Source organism: Orcinus orca, chromosome 3 (genome assembly GCF_937001465.1).
Source record: "Orcinus orca chromosome 3, mOrcOrc1.1, whole genome shotgun sequence".
NCBI classification, from domain to species: Eukaryota; Metazoa; Chordata; class Mammalia; order Artiodactyla; family Delphinidae; genus Orcinus; species Orcinus orca.
In genome coordinates this window covers 52,777,968-52,804,256 of record NC_064561.1, presented here as the reverse complement: position 1 = coordinate 52,804,256, position 26,289 = coordinate 52,777,968, and the positions used below count along the sequence as shown (strand labels likewise).

Genomic DNA, 26,289 nt, shown 5'->3' with positions numbered 1-26,289 from the left:
GTCTCCCCCATGCCAATTAAACCAAGAGTGCAGAGGGGAGTCCAGCTTCAGGACTTTTTTAAGCTCCCCACAAGATTCCGGTGTACAGCCAAGTTTGAAAATCAGTGGTTTAGACAAGTATTTCCCAATCTTTAATGTGCATGTGAATCACACAGAGGCCTTATTTAAATGCAGATTTTGAGGGTCTGGGGTGGGACTGATATTCTGCATTACTAACTAGCTCCCAGGTGATGACAATATTTGTCTGAGGCCCACAGTTTGCATGGCAAGAGTCTAGAAACTAGATTTTGCAGTCTATTCTAATGCTGGATCTGAAATTAAATTCCCCTTGGGTCCAATTGCAAAGTCACAGAAAAAAAATAACCCCTGCAATAAAGTCAAGAGCTGGGGCAGTGAATGAAAGAACTCAGAGGGTTGTTGTCTCTGATCTCTAATTTAGTTATGGACTTGGGTTGACAAACCATCCCAGTTTGTCGGGGACCGAGGGGAGGTTCTTGCATGCAAGGATTTTGAGTGTTAAAACTGGGACAGGGCTTCCCTGGTGGTGCAGTGGTTGAGAGTCCGCCTGCCAGTGCAGGGGACACGGGTTTGTGCCCCGGTCCGGGAAGATACCACATGCCACGGAGTGGCGGGGCCCGTGAGCCATGGCCGCTGAGCCTGTGCCTCCGGAGCCTGTGCTCCACAACGGGAGAGGCCACAAGAGTGAGAGGCCCGCGTACCGCAAAACAAAAAACAAAAAACTGGGACAAGCTGGCCACCCTAGTTAATGGCGGCGTCCCTAAGAGAGCAACAGCCGAGCTTTGCACTTCAGCGTTCCGATTCCTCTTTCTGAGAAAAGGAGTCCGCCTCAGGGTCAAGTGTGTGCTGGGAAAGATAGCTTATGGAAAAGAAATGCGGAGTTGCATGCCCAACAAGAACTGAAAGAATGTGACTTCAAAGGGTAACTAATCAGGCAGGTGAAATTAGAAAATTCCAAGAACAAGGTTATACCAGGGCCGTAGAGGTCAATCTAGGGTTACATGGTTTAGGTCTCTGCTCTAGCACTGGTTTCCTGTGTAGCCTGGGGTAACTCATTCCCCCTCTCTGGGCCTCAGTTTCATCAGCTAAGAAATGAGAGTTGAATCGAAGGGTGTGTAGCGTCTTTCCTGTTTCCCCGTCCCCCGACTGCTTATGCAACACGGATAAAGCTACAGCAGAAGTACACCTTTTCAGCGCAGTTAGAAAGTGAACCCACCTTCTGTTTTGCGAGCAGACATCCCCAGGTCTCTCCAGGCTCCTCCACAGCAGCATGAGCGTTCATCATATTCGGGAACACTTCCCTTTGCTGTCCTTTAGTGCTCAGAGAGCCGAGAACTCGCGGTGCTTGTTTTTTTTTTTTTTTTCCTTAAGACTGTAACATGCGGACAAATCTAAATGAAACTCTACTTCAGATCCAGCCTTTTGGTTACAAGTGGTTTCCTCCCTCCACGCAGGGAGCCCACTTAACTTTTCGTTTTTCTTTAGAGAGACAAAGAGCCTCGCCAGCCACCCACTGCCGGATTCCTGTTAACCTTTCATTAAGCCCGCTGACACCTGACTTCAGCTCTTCATGACTTAGTTCAACACATTCCCATTTCAGTGGGTCCACCTGGCTTCATTAAGGTTCCTGCCAGCTTCTCTACTAGCAGCTTCCTCCGCAAATGCAAATAAGATCCTGCGTAACTAATACGGGGGGCAAGGGAAGATTGAGCTATAAAGGGGTTGGCATTGGAGAAGCATCCCAACACTCAGGTTGCCATGGACCTGAGTAAACTAAAACCCATTTCAGACCAACACGGGTCAGTGTCTCAGTTTGAAATGCTTGAAGTGTTAAACGAGGGCCATCCCTGTGAAGTATGGGGTAGTGGTGAAGAGCCTGGAGTCCTTCAGGCCTGGTTTCCAGACACGGCTCTGTCACAGCGGGTAGGACTATGTGACCTTGAGCAAATTTCTTCACCTCTCTCTGCTTCTGTTTTCTCGGAAGTAATATACTGTTTCATGGGGCAGCTGTGAGGATTCAATGAGAAACTGCCTTGACGCACTTGGTAGAGGAGCACCCAGAACATAGCAAACGCTCTTTAAGGATGGGATGTTATCCATTTCTTTTAGTCTAGAAAGGCCAAGGTGGAGGTTGCAGAATTAGGTTGTTTTAAATCCTCAAGGTTTGACTGTGGTCCCACCATGTAAACATCAACTGTAAGAGCCCTGTCGCCATCAAAGTCCTTCCCTGTGGGAATAAAAACACGACTCTGATTCCCTTCTACTGCATTTCCCCGGTGGGTTTTGTCTCAGTTAGATTTTTAGGCTCCTTAAGGGAAGTGATTCTCTCTTCTGGGCCCCCTACGCAATAGATACTAGGGAGTTGTTTGTAGACTGCTACCAATTCATCCTGATTGCACAGAGAGGGAAAGAGGAACAAGTGCCCCAGCAAACTCCTCGGATCAAGGAGTCTCAGTATAGAAAACCATAATTCAAAAAGAGTCATGTACCAAAATGTTCATTGCAGCTCTATTTACAATAGCCTGGAGATGGAAACAACCTAAGTGTCCATCATCGGATGAATGGATAAAGAAGATGTGGCACATATATACAATGGAATATTACTCAGCCATAAAAAGAAACGAAATTGAGCTATTTGTAATGAGGTGGATGGACCTAGAGTCTGTCATACAGAGTGAAGTAAGTCAGAAAGAGAAAGACAAATACCATATGCTAACACATATATATGGAATTTAAGAAAAAAAAAAGTCTGGAAGAACTTAGGGGTAAGACAGGAATAAAGACACAGACCTACTAGAGAATGGACTTGATGATATGGGGAGTGGGAAGGGTAAGCTGTGACAAAGTGAGAGAGAGGCATGGACATATATACACTACCAAACGTAAGGTAGATAGCTAGTGGGAAGCAGCCGCATAGCACAGGGAGGTCAGTTCGATGCTTTGTGACCGCCTGGAGGGGTGGGATAGGGAGGGTAGGAGGGAGGGAAATGCAAGAGGGAAGAGATATGAGAACATATGTATATGTATAACTGATTCACTCTGTTATAAAGCAGAAACTAACACACCATTGTAAAGCAATTATACTCCAATAAAGATGTAAAAAAGAGTCTCAGTATAAGAATTATATATTTATTAATTCATCATTCTGTGACTTCCACTCCCCACCCCCTAAACCTTTGAGTCTCAAACTAGCTGCCTTGTTCTAGTTCCTGGCCATGTTCTGCTTGCCTAGGACATCCTTTTTATTTTTTATTTTTTTGCGGTATGCGGGTCTCTCACTGTTGTGGCCTCTGCCATTGTGGAGCACAGGCTCCGGACGCGCAGGCTCAGTGGCCATGGCTCACGGGCCCAGCCGCTCCGTGGCATGCGGGATCCTTCCGGACTGGGGCACGAACCCGTGTCCCCCACATCGGCAGGCGGACTCTCAACCACTGCGCCACCAGGGAAGCCCTAGGACATTATTTTAATACTAAGTGTGAGTGTTAGTGCCTGTAAGTGGACACACAAACTTCCATTTCAGTAGAGGCCACATCACTTCCCCCTGCTTCACTCCTCCGCATCAGCTGCCCATCCTCTGAGTTTGCCACCCCGGCCTTGGGCAGAGCCTAAGGGTGCTTCTTCTATGCCCCCTTGGGTGGAAATCAGGAGATAGGAATCTCACATCTGCATTGGGAAGATTCCTCTGTCACAGCATGGAGAACAAATTGGAGACGGAAAGGAGTGAAGTTGGTGAGGGTGGTTAGAAGCTACCCTAAGAGTCCAGGCAGGAAGTAATGCTAGCTTAACCGAGGGCTGACAAGGAGCCCACCCAGACCTTGGGCACTGGCTGCTGGAAACTCCCACTGCCCCGCGCCCCCCCGATGGCCACACCCACCAGAACAGAGCCCTGGTCACAGGAGAGTATTTTCTTACAATCTCCATCCTCCTATTATGGGTTATTATGCTTCCATAGTTCTCAAACTCTAAGGTGCATCATAATCACCTGGAAGACTTGTTCAACTACAGATCACGGGGCTCCACTTGGGAGTTTCTGAGTCAGTAGGTGTGGTGTGGGGATGAGAATGTGTATGACTAACAAGGTCCAGGTGATACTCAGGCTGCTGGTCTGAAGTGCCCCGTTTGAGAACCACACAGCAACAGCAGTGGTTCTCAGCCCTGGCTGCACATTAGAGCCACTTGGAGCATTAAAAAGAAAAAAAAATTCAGATGCCCAGGCCATACCCTAGACCAATTACAAAAGAATCTTCTAAAGGGTAGGACTCAGGAATTGACATTTTAAAAAATTCCCCAGATAACTGCAGTGTTCAGCTAAGGTTGAGAGCTACTAGGCTAGAGGGTCCTGGAGGCCATTAGAAGTTGTAAAATACTACAACTACTCATTTAAATGTTTCTGAATCTGACCAAGGAGCTGCAGAAATATAGTTGGGAAAACACTGAAGATGGCCCCTTGCAAAACACAAAGATACTCATTGAGCTGAGATGTTCTGTTTAGGGGGTATGGTATTTGCTGTTGGCTTTTCTAGGCAGACCCGAGTTGGTCATGGCACTGGTAGTGGTCGTTTGGGAAGGTGGGTAGGCAGCATGAGCTAAGTTAGGATGGGGTGTCTCATGGGGGTGACCCATGAAATATTAAAACCTGTTTGTACAAGGTCACCTAGTCCCACTCCATTTTCCAGATGGGGACACTGGAGCCCTGCACCTGTCTCTACTGCCCCACACCCACCCACCCCCAGTTTCTAAATTTGAATGTAACAGGCTGGTCAAGTCATTTCCAGCATTTTCAGTTAGCACAGAGGAGAAAGTCAAGCTAAATAAAGAAGCAGCCAGTGTTCTGCTAATTATTTCCTTCACTTAGTCCAAACCTGCCACTCACCCCGGCACCGAAAGAGTGAGGCAGAAGGCATGCTGCCCTGGGCAGGTAGTTCTCCAAGTGCTCAGGTAAGAGGGGGATGTTTTTGTTAACTGCTGGATCCGTGTGAACTAACAGTTCGAGGAATCTAGAGGCTGTAGCAGTCAAGTCATAAGACTGCTTTTTTTCCCCCTCTCTTAAAAGTAATTAAAAGTCAAGGGAGTCGAAATATAAAGTATGGTTACCTGGAAAGACTGTGCACTTATTTCATTAAGGTGGTTACTGCCCCAAACATACCAGGAAGTATTTCAGACAAATTTCTTTCAGCTCTGGCTGACGCTCCACATTTCTGCCCAACCAGAGGCCTCTCACTCAGGTGCACATTCTTTCCATTCAGTCATCAACTGCTTGTTTTAACCTCTCTCCCATGGTTCCTCATGCTACTAGCTCTCGAAGTAGGTTTAAATAAACCTATTCTTATTGAGGAGTCAATTCCCATGAACTTTATTTAGAGAAACTGATCCGGACCGACTCACTGTCACATCCATGTGCCCGCCCTGTTTGAACATCCATGTCATTCACCACAATTTATTCTGATGAACTCTTGGCTGTTTCCAACATTAAATTCCCCAAGCAAGAATTAAGATGTGACACTATGGTCAGCTCTAAAGATACTCAGGTGTGAACAGAAAATAATAGAAAACCTAGACATTTTAGAGGGGAGTCAAAATGATGGTGTGATTCCATGTCGTTTCCTGCATTACTGATGACAGTCAATACATAATATTTCATCAATATGTTATTGATGACAATCAATAATGCAGGGATGCTCATACCATACCCAGAGTGGGGCACTGAATTCTTAAAGCTGGGCATAAAAGGAGAGATACAAATGCATGCAAGGCAAAGGCAACTAGGGTAGGGAAGGAACCAGAAATCGTGTTCCAGAAACAAGGCAATTTAGAGAAACATGAGGTTCTCCTTTCAGTATCTGGAGCACTGCTACCAGGTTGAAGAGAGTTTAGACCTGTTCTGTGTAAGCACAAGTTCAACTAGGACCAGCAGGCAGATGCTATCTGGACACAGACTTTGTTCTAAATATTTCTAAGTCTCAGAAGTGCCCTGAGATTGAATGGACTTCCTTGGGTGTGATAGTGAGTTCACCATCACTGAAGGTGTTCAATTATACTGTGGAAGATCACTTAGCAGTGACGCTACAGAGATTAAACCATGAGAAGGTGTGGTCTCTAAGGTAACTTTCACTTGTGAAACTAAGGCAAGACTGGATCAGTGACACCAAGGCAACAGATGGTTTTAAAAAAAACAAATTCTAAGACTTATTTTGATAATTCACACATCATATCCTCATCCTCAATCCTAAGAGAAAGGGGCACTTTAGAGTGTGAAAAGACCATCTTCATTTTCTCTTTCGTCGAGTACATTTTTACCTTCTCCAGCACTGTCTAGCCTGTAAAGAGAGAAGAGAGGCTGATGATGAGAAACACCAAGACCAGGAATGAATGGATGCTGGTAGATTATAAAACACCTAATCAAGGGCTGTTAGAGTTAAAAGGGCTCAGAGTCCAGTCCAGTCCAGAGACCAGTCCAAGCCTCACATTTCACAGATGGGAAAACTGAGGCCACAGGGGATAAAGGGCTTTTGCCAATCTATTATAATAAGGGGATTTAAAGTTTCTGTATTAGCAAAGTATAAAATCATGATCTAAATTTACCAAGAGGATCTCCAAGTATGACTTTGAAAAGTTACCTTGCTAACCTTTAGTTTCCCTACTTGTTAATATTTACTTGTTAATATAGATATTGTGGTATTGATGCAATTATTAAGTGAAAACAAGGTCTTCATCACAGTTTACACCAAATCTTTTCATTCCTTTACCAAAAAGCTATTTAACAGGACAGATATCCAAAATCCCTTTCCAAAGACTCTTCAAATTATTTAAAAAACAAAACAAAAAACTGCTCCCATGGTCTAATTTACCAGAGGAATTAAATCCCAGGAATGATACTATACACGTTTTTTCATTTTCCATAGTGCCAACTCTCCTCTCAGTGAACTCCAGTTTAACAATGACCTTTTAAAGTGAGTCACCCAGAGTGGAACAACTAATGGGTAGAATGACATATCACCTTCTTTCTTTTGCATGCCATACTTCTGTTAATGCAACCTGCCACTGTATTTGCATTTTGGACAAATATCACAGTGTTAACCAAGACAGAGGTTAACGTGAGCTGAATCCCCACATCTTTTCCACCTCTAATGCCACATTTCTCCAACCGTGTATTTAATCCGAATACAAACACAAGTCATTAAACCACTGAGTAGTATCTAATCATTTTTAACAGCTTGTACAATCATTACAACAGTCAGTCATGCAAGATGAATTACCTGGTGTGTTTCTGGACACAATTGGTTTTCATGACTTTCCCTGAAAAGACAAGGCCAGGTTAGAAGCAGAGTAGCTGTGCTTATGTGAAATGCTGGGGGAAGGACAGAGCAACATTATGAAGAGCAGAGGTGGCCCAAAGGTGGGAACTTAGGAACTGGATTTGATAGAGAAAGCCACTCCTTTCCCCAGATCAGATGATTGCTTCTTTAGGCCCCTAGTTACTGCTCATCAATCACAGAGCTGTTCCAACATTGTGGGCAATGGCGTTAAGCTGCTTTATTCTTATTTTTTTGTTGTTGTTTTGTTTTTGGCCGGGCTATGAGGCTTGAGGAATCTTAGTTCCCCGACCAGGGATTGAACCCAGGCCCCGGCAGTGAAAGGGAGGGCGACTGGAGGGCAAGGGAATTCCCTAAGCTGCTTTATTCTTGAGTTATTTGAATTCAAGTACTCACTTGGGTTTTAAAACACTTCCTTAGGACATGTACCCATAATTTCCCAAACTGTAACATGCCTTTGTATGAAGGTTAATGACAAACTTCCACTAAGCTCCACATTTCCTTTTGTAGTGCTCACTAGGGATAGATGTGGAGACACACGAGTTTCCCTGTTGTTGCTCAAACAGGCTGAGATGGTTACTACTAGTCAGAGCTCCTCACTTACTACCAGTTTCTGTTAATGACTACAGAACAATTTTTTCCCCATTTTTACAGGACCAGGTGCTACGTGCCTATACTTGGCATGAAAACTATAAACCCCGGTTCATGATTTCTTTTTGCAATGTTTTAAAACTTTTTTTTTTTTTGAAAGCAGGGGAGGGCAGCCACAAGGTCATGGACCAGCTCAAGAATCTAATGACAGCTACGGACCCTGTCCTCTGAAAAATGCAGATATGAATGTACAAGTGCTTTTCCACACGATTTTAAGGGATTCACTGGTCCCCTGAGGTCCATCTATGGACCCTAGGTTAAGAAGTTTTACTTTAAGGGAACAAATAAGAAGACCGGGGTGATTCACGGCTCTCTTCCTGGGGCATTCCTAGCCAGAGGAAGAGGCTGGGTCAGGGTTTCCTCCACCCCAAGACAGTGATAAGAATAGTACTTCCCACTTAAGGCAGTCAGGAACATGAAATGCGTTAGATATGTCAAGAATATAGCATCAGGACTGGCACAGAATAAGTGTCCAATAAATAAAGGTGCTTTTCTTTCCCAAAATGTAAACTCTATCAGGGGCATGATGCTCAAAGCCTTTAGCATCTTGGGGAGAATGAGTTTACCTCTAAGCTCCTTGACGGGGATGATGAGGGCAATGATAGAAGTGGGACTCTAAGGAATGGGGAAAACAGGCAGGAAGCAGAATCCATCCACTCCCAGATCCCCCTGGAGTTTCCAAAGCTCTGAAGGGCTTCATCCCACCTGGTCCTGCCCTCCTTACCTCGAAGGAAATATGCCAGAAGCAATGCCAACAGCACAAATCCCAGGGAGGGAGCAATGATCATGAGCAGGTTGTAGTTGTTGGTCATTTTTATCTGGTGAGACACAGGGAAGGCGACTGGGTCACTCATTTCCGAACAGCATCCTCCTGTGAGTTTCCCATCACTAGCACACCATCCAGTGACCGGCAGCTTCACTGCAGCTCACCACCTTTTGCCCAATGTGTCTCAAGATCAAAACAAAGCCAGCCTTATGAATTAGACTTAAAAAAAAAAAAAAGGTGGAAAATCTGAAACATTTTACCCAGACCCTTCCCTCAAATTTTCCTAAGTCTTAAACACCAGGCAGTTGGGTTGTGGGGTGTGAAGATTAAAAAAATAACTGTCCTGTAAGCTGTGTCCTCCACTGTCAGATCTCTTTACCGGCCATCGCCTAAATCCTTTCAGCTCTACCTACACCTGTGTGTTAGTTCTTTTCCTGGCTGACTTAGACTTCTAGAGGCAATAAGGTGAAAGAGAAGGTGGAACTCAATTTCAAATTTTCTGCAGTCGTGGTTCTCAAAGTGTAGCCAGGGGACCCCCTCATGAGATCAAAATGATTTTCAGGACACATTATTTGCCATTTTTACTGTCATTCTTTCATGAGACGTACAGTGAAGTTTGCCAGAGGTTACAGTTATGTGACATGTGATGTGAAGGTGTCAGTGCTCTGATAACATAATATGCAAGATACGAGAACCTCTATCTCCTATTGAGCCAGACATTAACGAGACTTGCAAAAATGTAAACCAATGCCACTTTTCTCCCTAATATTTTTTCATTCAGGAAAATGTAGTTATTTTTCATAAAGTATTATTTATGTTAACATGTAATGGGTTTGTTATACTTTTTTAAATGAATTCATATCGTTTTTAACTTCTCAGTTTTAATTTTTATGAATATAAAGGGGTCCTGACAGCAAACAGTCTGAGAATCACCGCTCTACAGGCAGCATCTAGTTCCCTGGGGGCTACACCATCTCCCATTGGCCAGGCCAGGCTCCATCCCCTCAGCTTCCTGTCCCTTCTCTTACAAGGCAGCAGAGGCAGGGCAATAATCTCTCTCTGAGGAGAGAGAAGGGGAAGAAGGAAGAATGAATGAGACCTTCACGTTTCCCTTATAGGTTGTCTATACTACCTGAAGGTTTTACATGAAGCAGCTTGAATCACTTTCACAATAATACAAATGAATGAAGGATAAGCTCAGAAAATAAGAGGAACGCTGGTAACAGGTGTTGATTCTGTAGAATGTCACTAATTCTGGGGCAGCAGAGGGACCACAAAATAATTTCAATGTTTTTTGTTTATACTTCTTTTTTCTTTTCAAAGCGTCTGTACATATAGAAGTAACGATATCAACATTATTTCTGCCAAGAGTACAAGTCTACAAATTCCTTCACTGTTTCATAACAGTTGCAATGTATTTTGCCCTTAGATAGATCTGCTCTCCCAGTCCATTTCCACAAAACTTTATTGTGGATTTTAAAACTGTAGGTTATATACTTCAAAATACTTCACAAAAATTTTTACCTGTTCTGATTCAAATCCATTTTGCACAAGAAATGGCGTCTCAGATGCTGGGAAGGAGAAAGAGGAGATAATGTTTATATTTCCTGTGGGAGAATAAAATGCAACACCCTGAAATAGACCCTTCAGTTGATGTGTTTAATCTTTCAATCCCAACTTTCCTTCTTTTGCGTAATTTATTTATGCACGTTTGTTTTGGTATGTTTTTTATCTAAAGCTCATCTGCTGTCCAGTATTATCCCGCAGGAGCATCTCCATTTTATAGATGGGTAGAGTGAGGCATTAGGCCAGGAGGCAATTGAATCTAAATTTTCTTTAAGCCCCAGTAATGCATTCAGGACTTTTCTCCAGCAAGAAAACCTGTCAGTCTATCAGTCAACAAATATTTATTAAGCATTTATTATAGGCCATGCACTATTCTAGCTGTACCATCGACCTTCTCGATGGAGTTCACAACTTAGTACAGAAAACCCAATTTAAACAAATAATGTAAACAGTTGTAAAAAAGCAATTGTGCAAAATTCTGGGAAGAAATAGTATAAGGTGTCAGAGGTACATCATAAGGATGGCTGACCGGTTCTAGAGGGTCACATCCTTGAAAATGTGAAATTTAAGTTGAGACACGGAGTCATGGATTTATAACTGATAGCTGAGTTCAACAAGGGAACCATACTGAGAATCTACCAAGTACTAAGCACGGTTCTGGGCACCAAGAATGCAGAGATGAATATGGCATGGTCCCACCCTCATGAAATTTACAGTACACTAGAGGAGGGAGACCAGAAGCTTATTTCAGCCTAACGGGCCAAAGGTAAGGATGCAGGATGGACAGGCCGCTGGGGAGGGTGGGCAGAGGGAGAGGTACTCAGCCCCATGGTAGTTCAGTGAGTGCTATCAGAATTAAGCTCCGTGAAGACACTGTCCCTCTGTGCCCGCTCAACAGTGGGGCTCCAACACTGCCTGACACATACTTGGTGCTCAATAAATGTTTGTTGAATGAGTTAACACCTGAACTGAGTTAAGGTTGTGTAACAATTAACAAAGCAAGATGGTAAAGGCGTTTTAGGTAGAACATCAGCAAAGCTACGGAAACATGAAGCAGGATGGTTCCCGTGCAACTGGCAAGCGTCTGTGCAGGTGTAAAATGAGAAGTGGGGGGTGGCAGGGGATGGCATGGAGATGGGCAGGAACCAGTCACGGAAGGCCTTTTGTTTCATGCTGCTAAGTCTCCCTTTAGTTCTGTAAGCAGTGGGAAACCACAGAAACGTTTCAAGCAGGTTATGATCCAGTTAGGAGGATAAGAGAACAGCCAAGAGATTACTATCTACCTGATTCCAGGTCTGAAATTCAGAGCTAGAAGTGAAGGGAAAGAGACAGATTCCAGAAACGCTTAGGAGGGAGATCAAGAGGATACGGACATTGAATGGGGGGTGAGAAAGAGCTGAGTCGAAGTTTCCTCCTTGAGAAAGCGGGCCATTGCCTGAACTGTCCCCTAGGATTGGGAAGAGAAGAAGCAGCAAGGCAGTGGGAGAAAGGCAAGGAGCTCAGCTTTAGAGTCGCTGAGTGTAAGCTACCAGAGGGACACTGCAAACACTATTTGCATAATAAGCAGTTGACTGATTTGAATCTGAATCAAACTCGGGAAAAGGTTGGAGCTGGAGATACTGATTTAGGAGACATCAGGATCCAGGCAGCAGATAAAAACCTCAGAGTGTATAAGAAACCCAAGGGCTACATGTCCAGAGAAACAGGGGAGCAGGAACCCTGAGAAATCCTAGCACTTAAAAGGTAGGCAGAGGAGGGGCTTCGCTGGTGGTGTAGTTGTTGAGAGTTCGCCTGCCGATGCAGGGGACACGGGTTTGGGCCCCGGTCCGGGAAGATCCCACATGCCGCGGAGCGGCTGGGCCCGTGAGCCATGGCCGCTGAGCCTGCGCGTCCGGAGCCTGTGCTCCGCAACGGGAGAGGCCACAGCAGTGAGAGGCCCGCGTACCGCAAAAAAAAAAAAAAAAAAAGGTAGGGAGAGGAGGTGGAGGAGAAGGAAGAAGAAACAGGGCAGGGGGCAGCGAGTGAGAGCAGTGTCCCGGGGCCAGGGCAGGGGAGAATGTCCAGGAGGGATGCAAAGTCGTATGTGCAATGAAACCTCCCCGTAGAAGCAGAACACAAAGCCACACACAGAGGAGGCCCGAATGTAACAAATAGGGTAATAATTATTGAAATTGATCGCTGTTTCCCCCAAGCTTCTCTGCACTCAAGGCAAAAGGAGAAACGTGACAGGTTTTGTAAGGTTCATAATTTGGTACAAGACAGCTTATTTGTTCTACAGGGAAAGTGACTTGTTGAATGCCTAGGAGCATAAAACTCAGAGGGGGATATTCAGCATGTTTTCATATCCTACAACTTAGTTAATGTTGTTTTTCTCTCAGCTATTATCCCCTAGAGCTGGAAACTGCATGTAAGTATTCAAAATTCCTACCCTGTTCTGTCAAAATCCTGCTGAAATCATTTGTGATGGGTAAGCCTGAAACTGAAACCATCAAAGAGAAAAGCCAGCCTGGGTCATTTTTGTCAGAGCTAATCTGTATTTTAAATTGCAGGTGTCTAAAGGGAGACACATTTTGCAAACACAAACACTACCGAGTGATACCAGACAGGACTTTTTCTTCTCCTTCTTCTCCTTCTCCCTTCTGAAAATGCCAGAAGCCCAAATGGAAGTACTCATAGGGCTGCAGTGTTATACACCAAAGAGCAACAAGAAGTACACATTGGTGGTTGGCTTTTCTTCCTTGTGAAAAGTAGCAATGCCTGCGGCTGGGGGATAGGAGTTAGACAAGTCCAGGCTATTGGTTTTCGTGTCCTCTGTGTTCTGCTGGCCATTACATTCTCAAGGCCCTGAACGCTGCCACGAGCACGTTCAGGCAGAGGCAGAGCCTCCCAGAACTTGCAAGAAAAGCAATTCTGTGAGAGAGGAATTGTAGTGGGTTGAATATTGTCCCCACGCCCACCCCCCGCAAATCATGTCCAAGTAGAACCTCAGATTGCAACCTTATTTAGAAATAGGGTCTTTACAGATGTAATTAGTTAAGGATCTTAAGATGAAATCATCCTAGATTTAGGATAGGCCCTAAATCCAATGGCCGGTACCTTTACAGGAAGAGAAGAGGACACACAGAGCCACACACAGAGAAGGTCGTGTGAACACGCAGGCAGAGACGAGAGTGACGCTGCCATAAATCAAGGAATCCCTGCGGCACCAGAAGCTGGAAGAGGCAAGGAAATATTCTCCTCTAGAGCCTTCAGAGAGAGTAAGGCTGTGCTGATACCTGGATTTCAGACTGCTAGCCTCCAGAACTGTGAGAGGATAACTTTCTGTCGTTTTAAGCCACCTTGTTTGTGATAATTGTTACCGCAGCCCTGGGAAACAGATATAGGTATTAAAGGAAATTGACATATGAAGAACGAGAGTGGCCTTCCATGGAGGAAACCAGCCTAAGAAAGAAAAAGGAAATGGGTGCTGAGCACATATAAGATGACTAAATGGGTATAATGATTTGCATTGAATCTAGAAAAGTGATGGTCCAGAGCCGTGGTCTCCAGAGAGGGCTCAGCGCTCACCTGGACTGTGCAAGGCCATCCACTGGGAGTGGGGAAAACGAGAGCTTCTGTTTACATTTAATTAAATTGAATCCTTGCAACATTTATTCGGGAGGGATATATTCCAACATGTACATGTTAGTATGGAGGTGTATTTGAACAAATTACCAATAAGCGTTTTACCACTAATAATACATTTTTAGCCTGGTCAGGAGAGGAAGAATGAGTCACTTGGAGACTATGGTAGACAAATTAATGAAACCCAAAGGTGTCTGTGTCTAATCTTCAGAATTTGTGATATGTATATGTATGGCAAAAGGGACTTTGCAATGTGAACAAGTGAAGGCTCTTGAGATGGGAAGATTATCCTGCATTACCCAGTGGCCCAATGCAATCACAAGGATCCTTATAAGAGGGAGGCCAAAATGTCAAAGCTGGGATAGGTGAGGATGGAAGAAGAGGCCAGAGAGAAAGAGAGATTTGAAGATCCTATGTTGCTACTTAAAGATGGAGGTAATGGGCTGAAAACCAAAGAAAGCAAGTGACACGCAAACGCTGGAAAAGGCAAGGAAATTGATTCCCCCCCAGACAATTCGGAAGGAATACAGCCCCACCAACCCCTTGATTTTAGGACTTCTGACCTCCAGAACTATAAGATTAATCTGTGCTATTTTAAGACACTACCATTCAGGTAATTTGTAATAACAGCAACAGAAAACTAACACAGAGACACTAGCCTCCAAGACAACAGTGGCTCTGGGGATGGGCACATGGGATGAAAGGCCGATTGACTTTCTATTTAAAAGTTTTTTGTACGCTTTGTAGTTTTGTCATGCAGGTGTAGTATCTATCTTAAAAAAATTAGTTAAATTGCAAGAACAACAACAAAAGAATCTTAAGATTAACCATGCTTTTCCCAGGTCCACGTACTCACCAATGCTTCTGATGAATATCAGATTTTCCTACAAGGTGAGAATGTATTTACATTAAAAAAAAAAACCCGAAATAGGGACCCCTTAGCAGTTAGAGTTCACACTGTAAATTAGTAAATTGGCTTGCTGGTTTAATTTTAGGCTCTTGAGTTCTGGGTATACATGGGTACTCTGAAAAATGGAATTTCTGTAAAAAATTAACCCCAGACCTCAGAGCACAGTGAGGCTGCCAGTTGGCCTCCCTCATGCTTTACCACCACTAAGTATTTCCCCTAGACTTCCTGACTCTGTGACCTTGGGCAAGACATTTCCTTTCTCTGAGCCACAGTTTATTCATCTGAAAATGCTGCTATTTCACCAACTGATCTCCTATGTCTTTTTTAACCTTTATATCTCTGGATAACTTTTTACAAAGTATTTGAATGACCTGAGAAAATTATCATTACATAGTAATTTTTTTAAGGATATAAAGCTATACTTAGTGTAGGGAATGAATATGTAAATACTTCAAAATATATATACAAACACATGCATACCTCTTGTTCCCCAAAGAAAACTAAAAAGAAATCCAGGCTAAATACACCTGACTTTGAGTGGAAATATTGTAGGCAATTCAATTTTTTTAATTAATACTTTTGTATGATTTCTAATTTTCTCAAATGTGAAAACTTTAACTGTAAAATATTCCGTGTATCATGTGTTAATTACTGAAAACTCTGCAGGATGACTTAGTCAAGGGCTAACTGTTAGGGGTGTGTCATTTCTCTGAAGCAAGGCCACAGTGACATTCTAAGTGAAACCTTGAAGATAGCTGTTAGAAACTCATTCATCCACAGCCAAAGAAGGGTTTTGTGGTGCTATTAGAAAAAGGCACCTCCCATGATCTAAGAGTACTGAGGTATGATGATGTAACAGGATATATATATTAGTCATTTTTAAAGGTCAAAAACATTTTTTTAATATAATGAGTGCATATAAAAACTGGTGAAATCCAAGTAGAATTTGTAGTCTAGTTAATTGTATTGTACTGATGTAAATTTCTTCATTTTGATAATGTACGGTAATAGTGTAAGATGTTGCCGCTGAGGGAAGCTGGAGGAATGTGTAGCTCTCTCTGTACTATTTTTGCAAGTTTGTGGAAGTCTACAATCATTTCAAAATAGAAAGTTTTTAAAAATTAGTTTAAATATCAGCCATTTCATATAGTTCAATCTAATCTATGCATGACACATAGTAGCTTTGCAGTAAAGACTTGTTGAACAAAAATGTTGAATGAACTTTAAAGCAAGTTTTAAAAGACTATAGAGAGAATGATTTTGTAAACAATTTGAACATTTTTATGAAAAATAATAATAGATGTGACTATGCTATTAACAACAAAAAATGACCTGAGAGGATATAGCCCAAACTGTTACAGTATTATCTCTTCATCTCAATCATTTGTGGGGGGGGGCTGGGTGGAATGTTTGGAATACAAGGAACTTCAACTTTATAGTGTTTTAACTTTTTATTTTACAAGAGCATCTATTTATTTCATAACATGAAAACTAAAGTTTAAATGTTAACAGTACGGCATGAAAACACCATCTTTCCCTTCAGAGGACTTCTCATCTAGTAGGGTAGGGGGCAATGTTCAGTGTACACTCAGGAAAACAAACCTATCCAAATAAATTCACATCTGCCCTTTCTAAGGAACGCATCCAGTATCTGGATGGTATAGATCAAGGGCTGCAAATGACAGCCTAGGGGCCAAATCCAGCCTTGGCCTGTTTTTGCACAGCCTCAGAGCCAAGAATCCTTTTTAGATTTTTAAATGGTTGGGAAAAAATCAAAAGAAGCAGAAGAACTCATAACACATAAAAACTGCAGGTACGTTATATTTCATTGTCCATCAGTACGGTGTTATTGAAGCCTAGAGACACCATTTGCATGTGTGTTATCTCTGGCTGCTCCTGCAGTGTTAGGGCAGGGTTGAGTAGCTATGACAGAGACAGCACGGCTTGTAAGGCCTGAAGATGTATTATCTGGCCCTTCACAGAAAACGTTTGCTGACTACTGCTAAGTGAGTCTACATGCAGAAACAATGCCCATGGAGTCAGGGAATTAAATGTGTTCTATCTGAGTACAATTTTGAAAACCTTCAGACCTTCACACCCTAGGGTGATGAGGGAGTAGACTGGACCTCGTTCTCTTACTCAAATAAAACCATGTGCTTTGTGCAATTCTGGAATGGCACTGAATTTTTAGGGTAGAAAATCTTTTAAGAATCTGTTTTGAATATTGCCCGTTTCCAGCCCATTAACAGAAATGTGCTTCAAAACTCCTAGAACCTCCCTCTCAGAATCAGTTTACTGAGCACTATCACATGCCTGGCATAGTGATGAGCACTTCGTGTAAATTATTTCACTTTAATGCTTACAAAACCCATTTTACAGATGTATAAACTGAGGCTGAAAGTTTAAATCACTCATCCAGGGTAACACAGACAATAAAAGGAAATTTGAACTCAGCTCAACTCGGAATGACTCAAAAAATCATGATGGTAACATCTCTGAGAGAAAAGAAAAAGAGCATATTAAAATCCTATTTGAAAACGTGAACTCTCCAACCAATGGGTTTCATGCCAGAAATCACCTGGAAATAAGAGCACTATCTTCTCAGTGGGTACATTTAAAAACTCATATTACATATGTTGACTCATCACTGAATTCATAGACACTGGGACTCATCGGTCTCTACTTCTAAAACAAATTTAGTTTTGAAATAAGTCAATTCAATGATACAATCTTAACACAACCTATGATTTTAAAAGTCAGAACTTCAAGCCTTCAGAGAAGTTTCTTTCCTTTCCTAGGTAGCAGTCGGCTTATGCTGTCCCCTTGTGGCTTACTTGTGGTATGGTCTTAAAAATCCAAAGAACAGCAAAAGGATCCAAAAGCCTGAATGTTTTAGATTTGAAAGGAATTCAAAATTATCTCCTCTGATGCCCTTTTTTTAATCAAGAGAAAAATTAAAATCTAGAGAGACAGTTTCATTTGCTCAAGGTTTCACAGTAATAAGTAACAAAGGAAGTGACCAGAACCCATACTTCCTGACCTCACCTAGCAGCACTAACGCAGTTCTGGAATTTCAAAATACCTTTTGAAAATAGAAACAGGCATTTACTGAATTCACATACTTCCTTTAAATTTTGGAGACCCCTGCATGTTTTTGATATGTGGAACGATCAAAAAGAGTACGATGGGGCTTCCCTGGCGCAGTGGTTAAGAATCTGCCTGCCAATGCAGGGGACACGGGTTCGAGCCCTGGTCTGGGAAGATCCCACATGCCGCAGAGCAACTGGGCCCGTGAGCCACAACTACTGAGCCTGCGCATCTGGAGCCTGTGCTCTGCAACGAGAGAGGCTGTGACAGTGAGAGGCCTGCGCACCGTGATGAAGAGTGGCCCCCGCTCGCCGCAACTAGAGAAAGCCCACGCACAGAAATGAAGACCCAACACGGCCAAAAATAAATAAACAAATAAAATTAAATAAAAATAAATTGGATCATATATTAAAAAAAAAAGGTTTTTTTTTTAAAAAAAGAGTACGATGCACTTCAATCAATCAATCAAGAGAGCATTACATACATGAATCAGGTGTTCCTTAGCCCCAAGAGCAAAATTGGGTAGGGTCCATTTAGTTTTGAAAGGAACCAGAGAGCAAATTGTGTTGGCACCCAAAGTGGTTCATAAAGGGGGAGGAATGATGCAATGACTGCACGTCTTACACAGGTGAGGTAACAGAACGAAACCAGAGACTCAGAACACCATTGTTTGAGAGTCACCCAGTTCTAAACAGTGTCTCAGCCTTCCACTGCCTCCAAGGATGCCCAGCAGCACAAATGTCCTCATCATTGTGAGAGCTCAGAGTCACCACCTCAGGCTACTTCTCCCGCGTGCCAATCTCTGCGCGTCTCGGTGAAGCACAGACACGACCTCATCCCTGATCCTTCCCCACTGGACTCCTCTCTGAGGGACAATGCCTAGCACTGCTTTGCACACACCAGCCAATCCCTACGTTTTAATTGAGGGAGGGGGCAAGGTGCACATTTCACAAAGAACCTCTGGATTATCAACAACAACAATAATAAATGGACACCATGTACCAAGCACTTACTCGATGCCCAGCACAGTGCAAAGTGTTTTCCATGTTTGATCTCAGAGCATTCTGCACTAGGTACCATTGCTGTCCTCATCTCACAGCAGGAGTCCTGTGGCCTAGAGATGTCAGGCAACTGGCTCAAGTGACATAGCTAGCAAGGGAGAGAGCAAACCTCAGAGGCAGGATTACCTATCTGTAGAGCCCAAGCTCTTATCCTCTGGGCTCTATGGCCTTTGGGAAGTGTAGCAAGAGCTCACATACACTTGCTCTGAAAAGATCAGTGCTGGAGGGTGCATGACCATGCTGTTTCATGGCACAGTGGGAAGTGGTCCTGTTGGAATGGAATCCTAGCCCTCCACTGCCTAGGTGGGTGCAGTTTCTGAAAAGACATTCTAAAAATTATTATTACTGATGACAATGTCAAGCATAATGGAAGCAGCTAAAAATGCACAGAGTACTTTCACATTTATTATCACATCTGAACTTCAAAATGAATCTATGAGGTAAATAAACTTGGGCGGAATTATTGAGAGGGGAGGAAACTGAAGCCCAGAGAGGTCTCGTGTCTTGCCCAAGGCTGCAAAGCTGGTACTGATTGCTAGTAAATGGTAGAGCAATGACGTCTGATTCCAAATTTCACTTCTGTTTCCCTCTTCTGCTTCTGGGCATCACAGGAGTCAAGAGTCCACAAGTGTGGGTAGGTTCTTGCCAAAGGGCATTGGTACCTTTATTCATTGACTTGTTCGTAGTGGGGAGAACAGCTACCTCACCTCATCACAGAGCTCACTGAGGTTTATCTATTGATCCTACCCTCCTGTGAAACTGGAGATGTCTCCAGCACCTGACTTGGTGTCCGAGGGACATTTTGGTCTGCAGAGCGGTCACCCAGCTCACCTGGGTAACTGTTAGTGAGGACCCATCTTAGGGCCAGCTCCGAGTTCTATTTTCAGTGGATGGTACCTTACTTCACTTTCACTTTCTGTCCACCTTACCATGGACATGCCTCTCCTAAAGCCTGGCAACTTTCTTTCGTCTTATTTGGTTGACCTTTCTGAAGGTGAGCTGTTAGATGCTAGAATTACACAGATTCAATCCCAACTTTAATGGAAAAAAAAAAACAACATTTGTACGGTTGATAGATGTAAGACTATTGTGAGAAGCATCATAAGAATCCACTTTTTGTCCTTTTCCTTCATCCCCAGACTGCCAGCCTACCAACTAATTCCAGCCTGCGAACAGCACTGGGCATGAAAGATAAAACAAACAGGCTACTGCCTCGCGAAAGATGTTGACTTTGAAATCGACTGCATCCAATTTCTTTCCTCCTAACAACGGCATTTGTGAGTGAAAATGAGCTTTGCTTCATTCCCCTGCCTTCCTCTGCTCCTTCTGCTGAACTTGCACTGAGAATGGCAACTTCTCCTACAAGTTCTTTATGCCCTTGATCAACTGAGGACCCAGGAAGTGTCAAGTTCTGACAGGACTCAACTTTGACTTCAATGAAATAGTGCAGCGCAGGGGAAAGAGCTCTGATTTGGGACCCAGAAGAGAGTCCTACGTAGGACTTACTTCCTCGTCTCTTTGAAATTTTTTTGTGCTTCTGTGCTTCAGTTTCCTTCCGTGTAGAATAAGGAGAGTCGACCACACCAGCAATTCCTAAATGCCTTCTTGGGGCTAGGGCTGGGCTTCAGTTTCTTGGACCCACCCCAGAGGTCCTCATTCTGCAAGTCTTGGATAGAGTAGGACCATCTACGCTTTGACTAAGCTCTCTGTGGTTCCAGACCATGGCCAGGTCTGGCATAGACAGACTGGATGATCTCAGAGTTCAAGGTCTTGGTTCCCCAGTCGTCTCCTACCTCCCTGGGAGGTCTGCATGAGATCTGATTGCTCTCCCACCTTCACTGATGCCAACCTAACTCCCCTGTCTCCTATCTCCATTTCTAGACCAAACCCTTCCTCTCCCATTTTTGATGGCCTCCCCTCCTCCTATAACAGTACAAGTCTCCTCCCTCTACCCTGCCTCCCCTCTAAATATTCACCCTCCAACTCCTTGAAAGAACGCCTAGCATTTATTCTCTCACAATGGTTCAGCATTTGACTTCAGGGTGTCCATCCACAACGCTCACCCTGTTCGCTTAGCGGTCCTCCTGCCACAGTTCACAGCCACCTATCTAGATGCCACATCTGACCGGTATTTAGAATTCCCTCATATTTAAGTACACATCCCATAATCTTTGTCTCCTGGACCACTTCCTACCTCTGCTGTCTCTCTAACTGGCCGCCTGGGCCAGCTTTTCTGCCTCTACTACACCCTCTCCCAATGGAGTCGTTCCTGTAAGGAGGTGGGGTGTCTGCCTTCATCCCACCCTTCCTCTCCCACAATATCTTCAGACGATACCACGGGAGCTTCAATGATGCCCTCTGCTAATGAGACAATAGAATCAAGTGTTTAAGAGCTAATTTTCAAGAGTAAAGAGACCTGGGGTTCCAACTCTGGCAAATGTCTTAACCTCTGCAAACCTGTTTCTTCTCCTTTACAACGAATGCAATAATAGAATCTTCCTCACAGATCTGGACGATGCCTCATGATGAGATAATGCACTGAAAGCATGGAGCCCAGCCCTGTCCTATAATAAGCACTCAGTAACTGTCATATTATATCGATAGGCCTGAACTCTCCCTCATGAGATAGTACGTATGAAAGTTTTGGTATAGGGGCAACTCCTTATTCAGCACAGTAATGATTCTTGGATCACAGGAGGTGCCAATCATCAGACACCCAATCCCCACCGAGGCATCCGTAAGTCCGCCCAGCCCCACACTTCCAACGGCCTGTTAGACATTTCCCAGGGGCACTTCAAAGTCAAGATCGCCCAAATAAATTTCACTCTTCCTCCTGGGGTTCCTCTACCAGTGAATCCATCACATCGAGCTGATCTCCCAAGTGCGGAGAATCAGTCATCCTTCCTTCTTACTCCAGTCACCAAGTCCTCTCAGTTCAAAGTCCTAAATGGCTCTGACTCTGTCCCTTCGCTGCTGTCACTGCTGCCATCATCCTGGTGGAGACACTCGCCTCTTGCCTGAGTTATTGCAGGAGGCTCTCTGCCTCCAGGCTTACTCCCCTCGAATACATCTTCCACACTCTTGCCAGAGCAATTTTTCCTAAAACAGAGCTGAAAATGCCATTCCCGACTCCAAAAACATGACTGGACCTGTGTGACCCCGGAACGAAATCTAAATTCTTCAGCCCATCAATCAAGTCCTTTAAGAACCTAGGCCACTCCTAGCTTCCTGTCTTCATTAGATTAAACTAGACTCTTAAACAATCGCCAAAGATTTCGTGCTATTATAAGTCCCCCTATTTCTGCTCATGCTGTTCTCCCTGCCTGTTCACTCTTCTCTGCTCAATGAGATGTTCTCATCCATGAAGAACCAATTCAAGGATCATTGAGTGAAATCATCCCGGCCTTTCTTTCCAAGTTAGAATCCTTCTCTCCCTTCTTTGGGTCCCCAGGGCACCTTTTCATACTTCTATCCCAAAACCAAGCTCACTGGATAATTGTTTGCTCTACACAAGCCTGTCTGTCCCACCCCTTTAAGAACAGAGGTCAAGACTTCCTCATTTTTATATGTTCTGGGTCTTGCACAGGGAAGCACCCAGGGAAGCCATGTTTAATGAATGACAGATTTGAAAGGCCTTTACCAAATATCATGTGACCTATTTCCATATATCCAAACCAAATGCCAAGGTAAAGACATAAAATCTCATCTCTAACCACTCTTCCCTCTGAGAATCCTTTGATTCCATGGCCAGGCCAGCTTGCTCTGGACCATGAAGCTTGGGCTGGTTTTGTAAAACAGAAAGATACAGTAAGAGAACAAGAACTCCTAAAAGCACCCCATCCCCACTCCCCCACCATCCAACCCTGGGATGGAGAAAACACTACTGTAAGAATCTCAGAAAAGGAAATTAGGACTATTGCCAGAGGAATGTTCATTTTTTCCCAGTTTTCCTGGGTTGACAGCCAAGCCCTCATGCATATTTGGGGGCATTAAATTTGAAATTATTTCACAGCTTGGACTTCATACTGTTGATGAGTATAATGATCTACCGGGGGGCTGAGAAAAAGTGAATCCTAATACTTGAGGAGCAAATAGGAAAATCTGCCCTCAGGGAAGCTCTGTTGAGAGATAGTGGCTGCCAGTCTTGGGACAAAGGTTAACTGTATGTGGGATCAGGAGAACTGGCCTCTGGTCTCAGCAGCCTCCCTATCACTGCAAGCCCTCTCTCAACTCACTGGCCTTTGCTGGGCCTCAATTTCCCATTGTTTTCCACTGACAACACCTCCCGAGGAGTTCGTGGGCCCAAATTTCAAACCTCTGAAACCTGGGTAAGAGTCTCAGCTCTCCCTCTGCCTCACTGTGTGATCTCAGGAAAGTCATTCCACATCTCTGAACTCTATTTCTAGGCAGCCACAGAGTGGAGGTGAGGATTTGACATCCTGACTAGGGCTTCTTCAGATGATGTCTGCAGACCAAATACCTTCAAAGCAGAGGAGGGCACCGGAGCAGGAGATACATACTTGGAGGTGTCTAATCAAATAAATAATACAAATCAGGAAGCCCTTGCATGGCAAACTCGACCACAGCTCTTTTTCAAGCAAAACTTGATTTCTGAGCCTAAATTATAGAGTGAAGCCTCCCTAGATTGAGTGATGTGAGAAGGACAAAACAACTGAGAGGCATCAGAAGATTAAAGATGTCCACCAGAGGAACAAAACCCATAACTGAGAGTTCCATAGAGGCATGCAATAAGCAGCCAGTGAAAAGCTTTCAGAATCAGATTTATTTTAACAGTGAGTCGAGAATGACTGCCATGAGATTTTTTAAAAAGCTTTCATCACTTCCCCAAGTTTGCAATTTTGTCACTCATCAGCTGTTTTCCTGGTGCAATTAGCAGTTAAAAAATCATAAAACCAAAAAGTGTCTCTGCCGTGTATGTGAGGGTTTATTCTCTACTGTATTCATGGGTCTGTATGTCTGTCTTTGTGCCAGCGCCATACTGTTTTGATTACTGTAGCTCTTTAATATGTTTTGAAATCAGGGAAAAAAAAAAAAAGTGTCTCTGTATTTGGAAGAAAGTGAGTCAGCTGGGAGCTGGTAGATGTGGCCTCTTGCTCCCCAGCCGGCCTGGCCAGAGAATGAAGATGTGTGAGTAGGAAGATCAGCAGAGATCCAGTGAGCAGAGGGGATCAGAATTTGTCACGAGGACTGTCATTTACTAGCCAGTAATTATGGACCAGACATTTTTCTCATGCATTTCCTCACTTAACAGCCCTATGAACCATGTACTATTATCTCCATTGTACATTTTGAGGAAACTGAGATTTCAAAAAGCCTAGAACAAGAACCTGATATTCTAAAAGAAAAAAATAAAGCATAAAACGTTAGAGCTGGTATATAACCCTGAGCCTTCACATTCCCCAAATGAGGTGTTTTAACCCCCACCTCAGGCTACCGAGAAGAATGTGAGGAGAAAGGACTAGAAAAAAAGGATTTGGGATGTTACTGAGGCACTAAAAGTGAGGCTGAGGCATAATCTGCAGAGGACTTAATCCCAAGCCACCCGATTTTATTTAGGAAATGACATGGTGATGTGGGTCTCCTCACCTTAGCTTCAGAGTCCTTACCCAATAGAGATGTTGGGTCACTATGGAGCAATTTGGGACCATTTCACACATTCCTGTGGCCAAGCAAGAAATGAAATTAATCCTCAGGCTAGAGGGACTGATTTGAGTTCCCAGTTACCTAGAGGCGTAAGAGTTCGTATTCCCCTAACAGGCTGCCTTTAGCTGGGGGGAAGAAACCTATGAGAATTTTTATTGTTATTGTTGTTTGTTTGAATTATGGTTCCTAATCATTTGGAGCTTTGCAGAATTCTTGGAGAATCTAATAAAAGTTCTATACTTTTTTCCCCAGGAAAATGTGTGTGTACATATACAAACACAACTACATATATATATATATATATATATATATATATATATATATATATATATATATATAAATATATATATATATATATAAAATTTCAGGGGGGTTCTTGTCCCCCTGCAAGTTCATCCACAGACAACTCCATTTAGGAGTCCATGTACACATTTTAATAATACCCCTGGAAACTGGGTGTGATCCCACCTCTCTCTCTGCACTGCTGTGTTGTGTGATCTTGGGCAAATCACTCCACATCTCTGAACTCTGTTCCAGGCAGCCAAAGAGAGGAAGTAAAGAATTGCCATTCCAGGAAATGCTAATTTTAAGGAATAATAATTGTAGCAAGAGCCACTTGAACAATTTAAAGCAGCCCTCAACCATGGCAGCCTGGCCATCCAAAAATTACATGAAGACATGAGGAAGGAATTGGGAATGTTTAGCCAAGGTAAGAAAAAGCCCACAGAAGCATGTAGGTTCTCTGAAATGGGTTGAAAGCATTTTTATGCAAATGAAGAAGTAGTTTTATTCTCTAAGTGTTTCCAGAGGGTAGATGGGGCGGGGGCAGCCTACCATGGGGTCAGAATGGCATCAGAGTTGAGCAGAGAAGGGTTAAGCCCAGGTCCATCATCTACCAGACAAGATATATAACATTCATGGGCTCTAAAATGGAGGTGATAATGGTAACTGTCTCATAGGATTTTGTGAAAAGTCAAATGAGGTAATGCATGTAAAATGCAGAGCGTTGAGACAAAGACAGACCTCAGTAGGTGTTAGCTTCTATAAGAAACTCCCTGACCCTCCATTTCTTTATCTGTAAAATGGGGATAATACCTATACCTGGCTAGAAGGTCATTGTCAGATTTAAATAAAACAATACAAGTTAAAACCCTTATACAGCACCTAACACCTAGCTAAATCCTCAGTATGTATTATAAATGTTTCGTTACAAAAACCGATGGAAAAAAAGGATGGTAAATGACAAGAACATGATATTTTATTTCAGACTGGAAGGTAAGGCAAAATAAACTAATACCTAAGAGTATGGAATCAGAGCTAGACTTCCTGGCTCTGGCACCCAACAGCTGTGTGGGCTTGAAAAAGCTATGACAAATAGAGATTGGAGCATCTGGTAAGAGGGATTGAACTAAGTGGCCCAGGAGAATAGTTGACCCCATGCCAGCACATGATATGTGCTCAATAAACCCTGGCTTCTTCCACAACGAACAGATGTTACACAGAGACTGACAGACCTTCCTATAACCAGCTCCTCTTCAGCAGTGCCGCCTATGGGTATGGGCACAAGTGTTCTCTCTCCCAGGATTTATCAAGCAGGAGTGACATGAAATTATCAGGGATATTATAAAA

At 43.4% G+C, this 26,289-nt stretch overlaps 2 protein-coding genes across 2 annotated transcripts in view; one reads left to right on the top strand and one right to left on the bottom strand.

The window, feature by feature from the left end:
- SGCD (sarcoglycan delta) overlaps positions 1 to 26,289 on the top strand; it is a 745,702-nt gene that overhangs the window by 570,089 nt on the left and 149,324 nt on the right. The window lies entirely within an intron of this gene.
- TIMD4 (T cell immunoglobulin and mucin domain containing 4) overlaps positions 4,971 to 26,289 on the bottom strand; it is a 34,896-nt gene continuing 13,577 nt past the window's right edge. Inside the window, exons 6-9 of the mRNA XM_033407957.2 lie at positions 10,273 to 10,319; positions 8,707 to 8,800; positions 7,275 to 7,314; positions 4,971 to 6,335 (exon numbers count right to left, since the gene is read on the bottom strand). Coding sequence (XP_033263848.1) covers positions 6,263 to 6,335; positions 7,275 to 7,314; positions 8,707 to 8,800; positions 10,273 to 10,319 — 254 coding nt within the window. The 3' untranslated portion in view covers positions 4,971 to 6,262. The remainder of the gene's footprint in view (positions 6,336 to 7,274; positions 7,315 to 8,706; positions 8,801 to 10,272; positions 10,320 to 26,289) is intronic.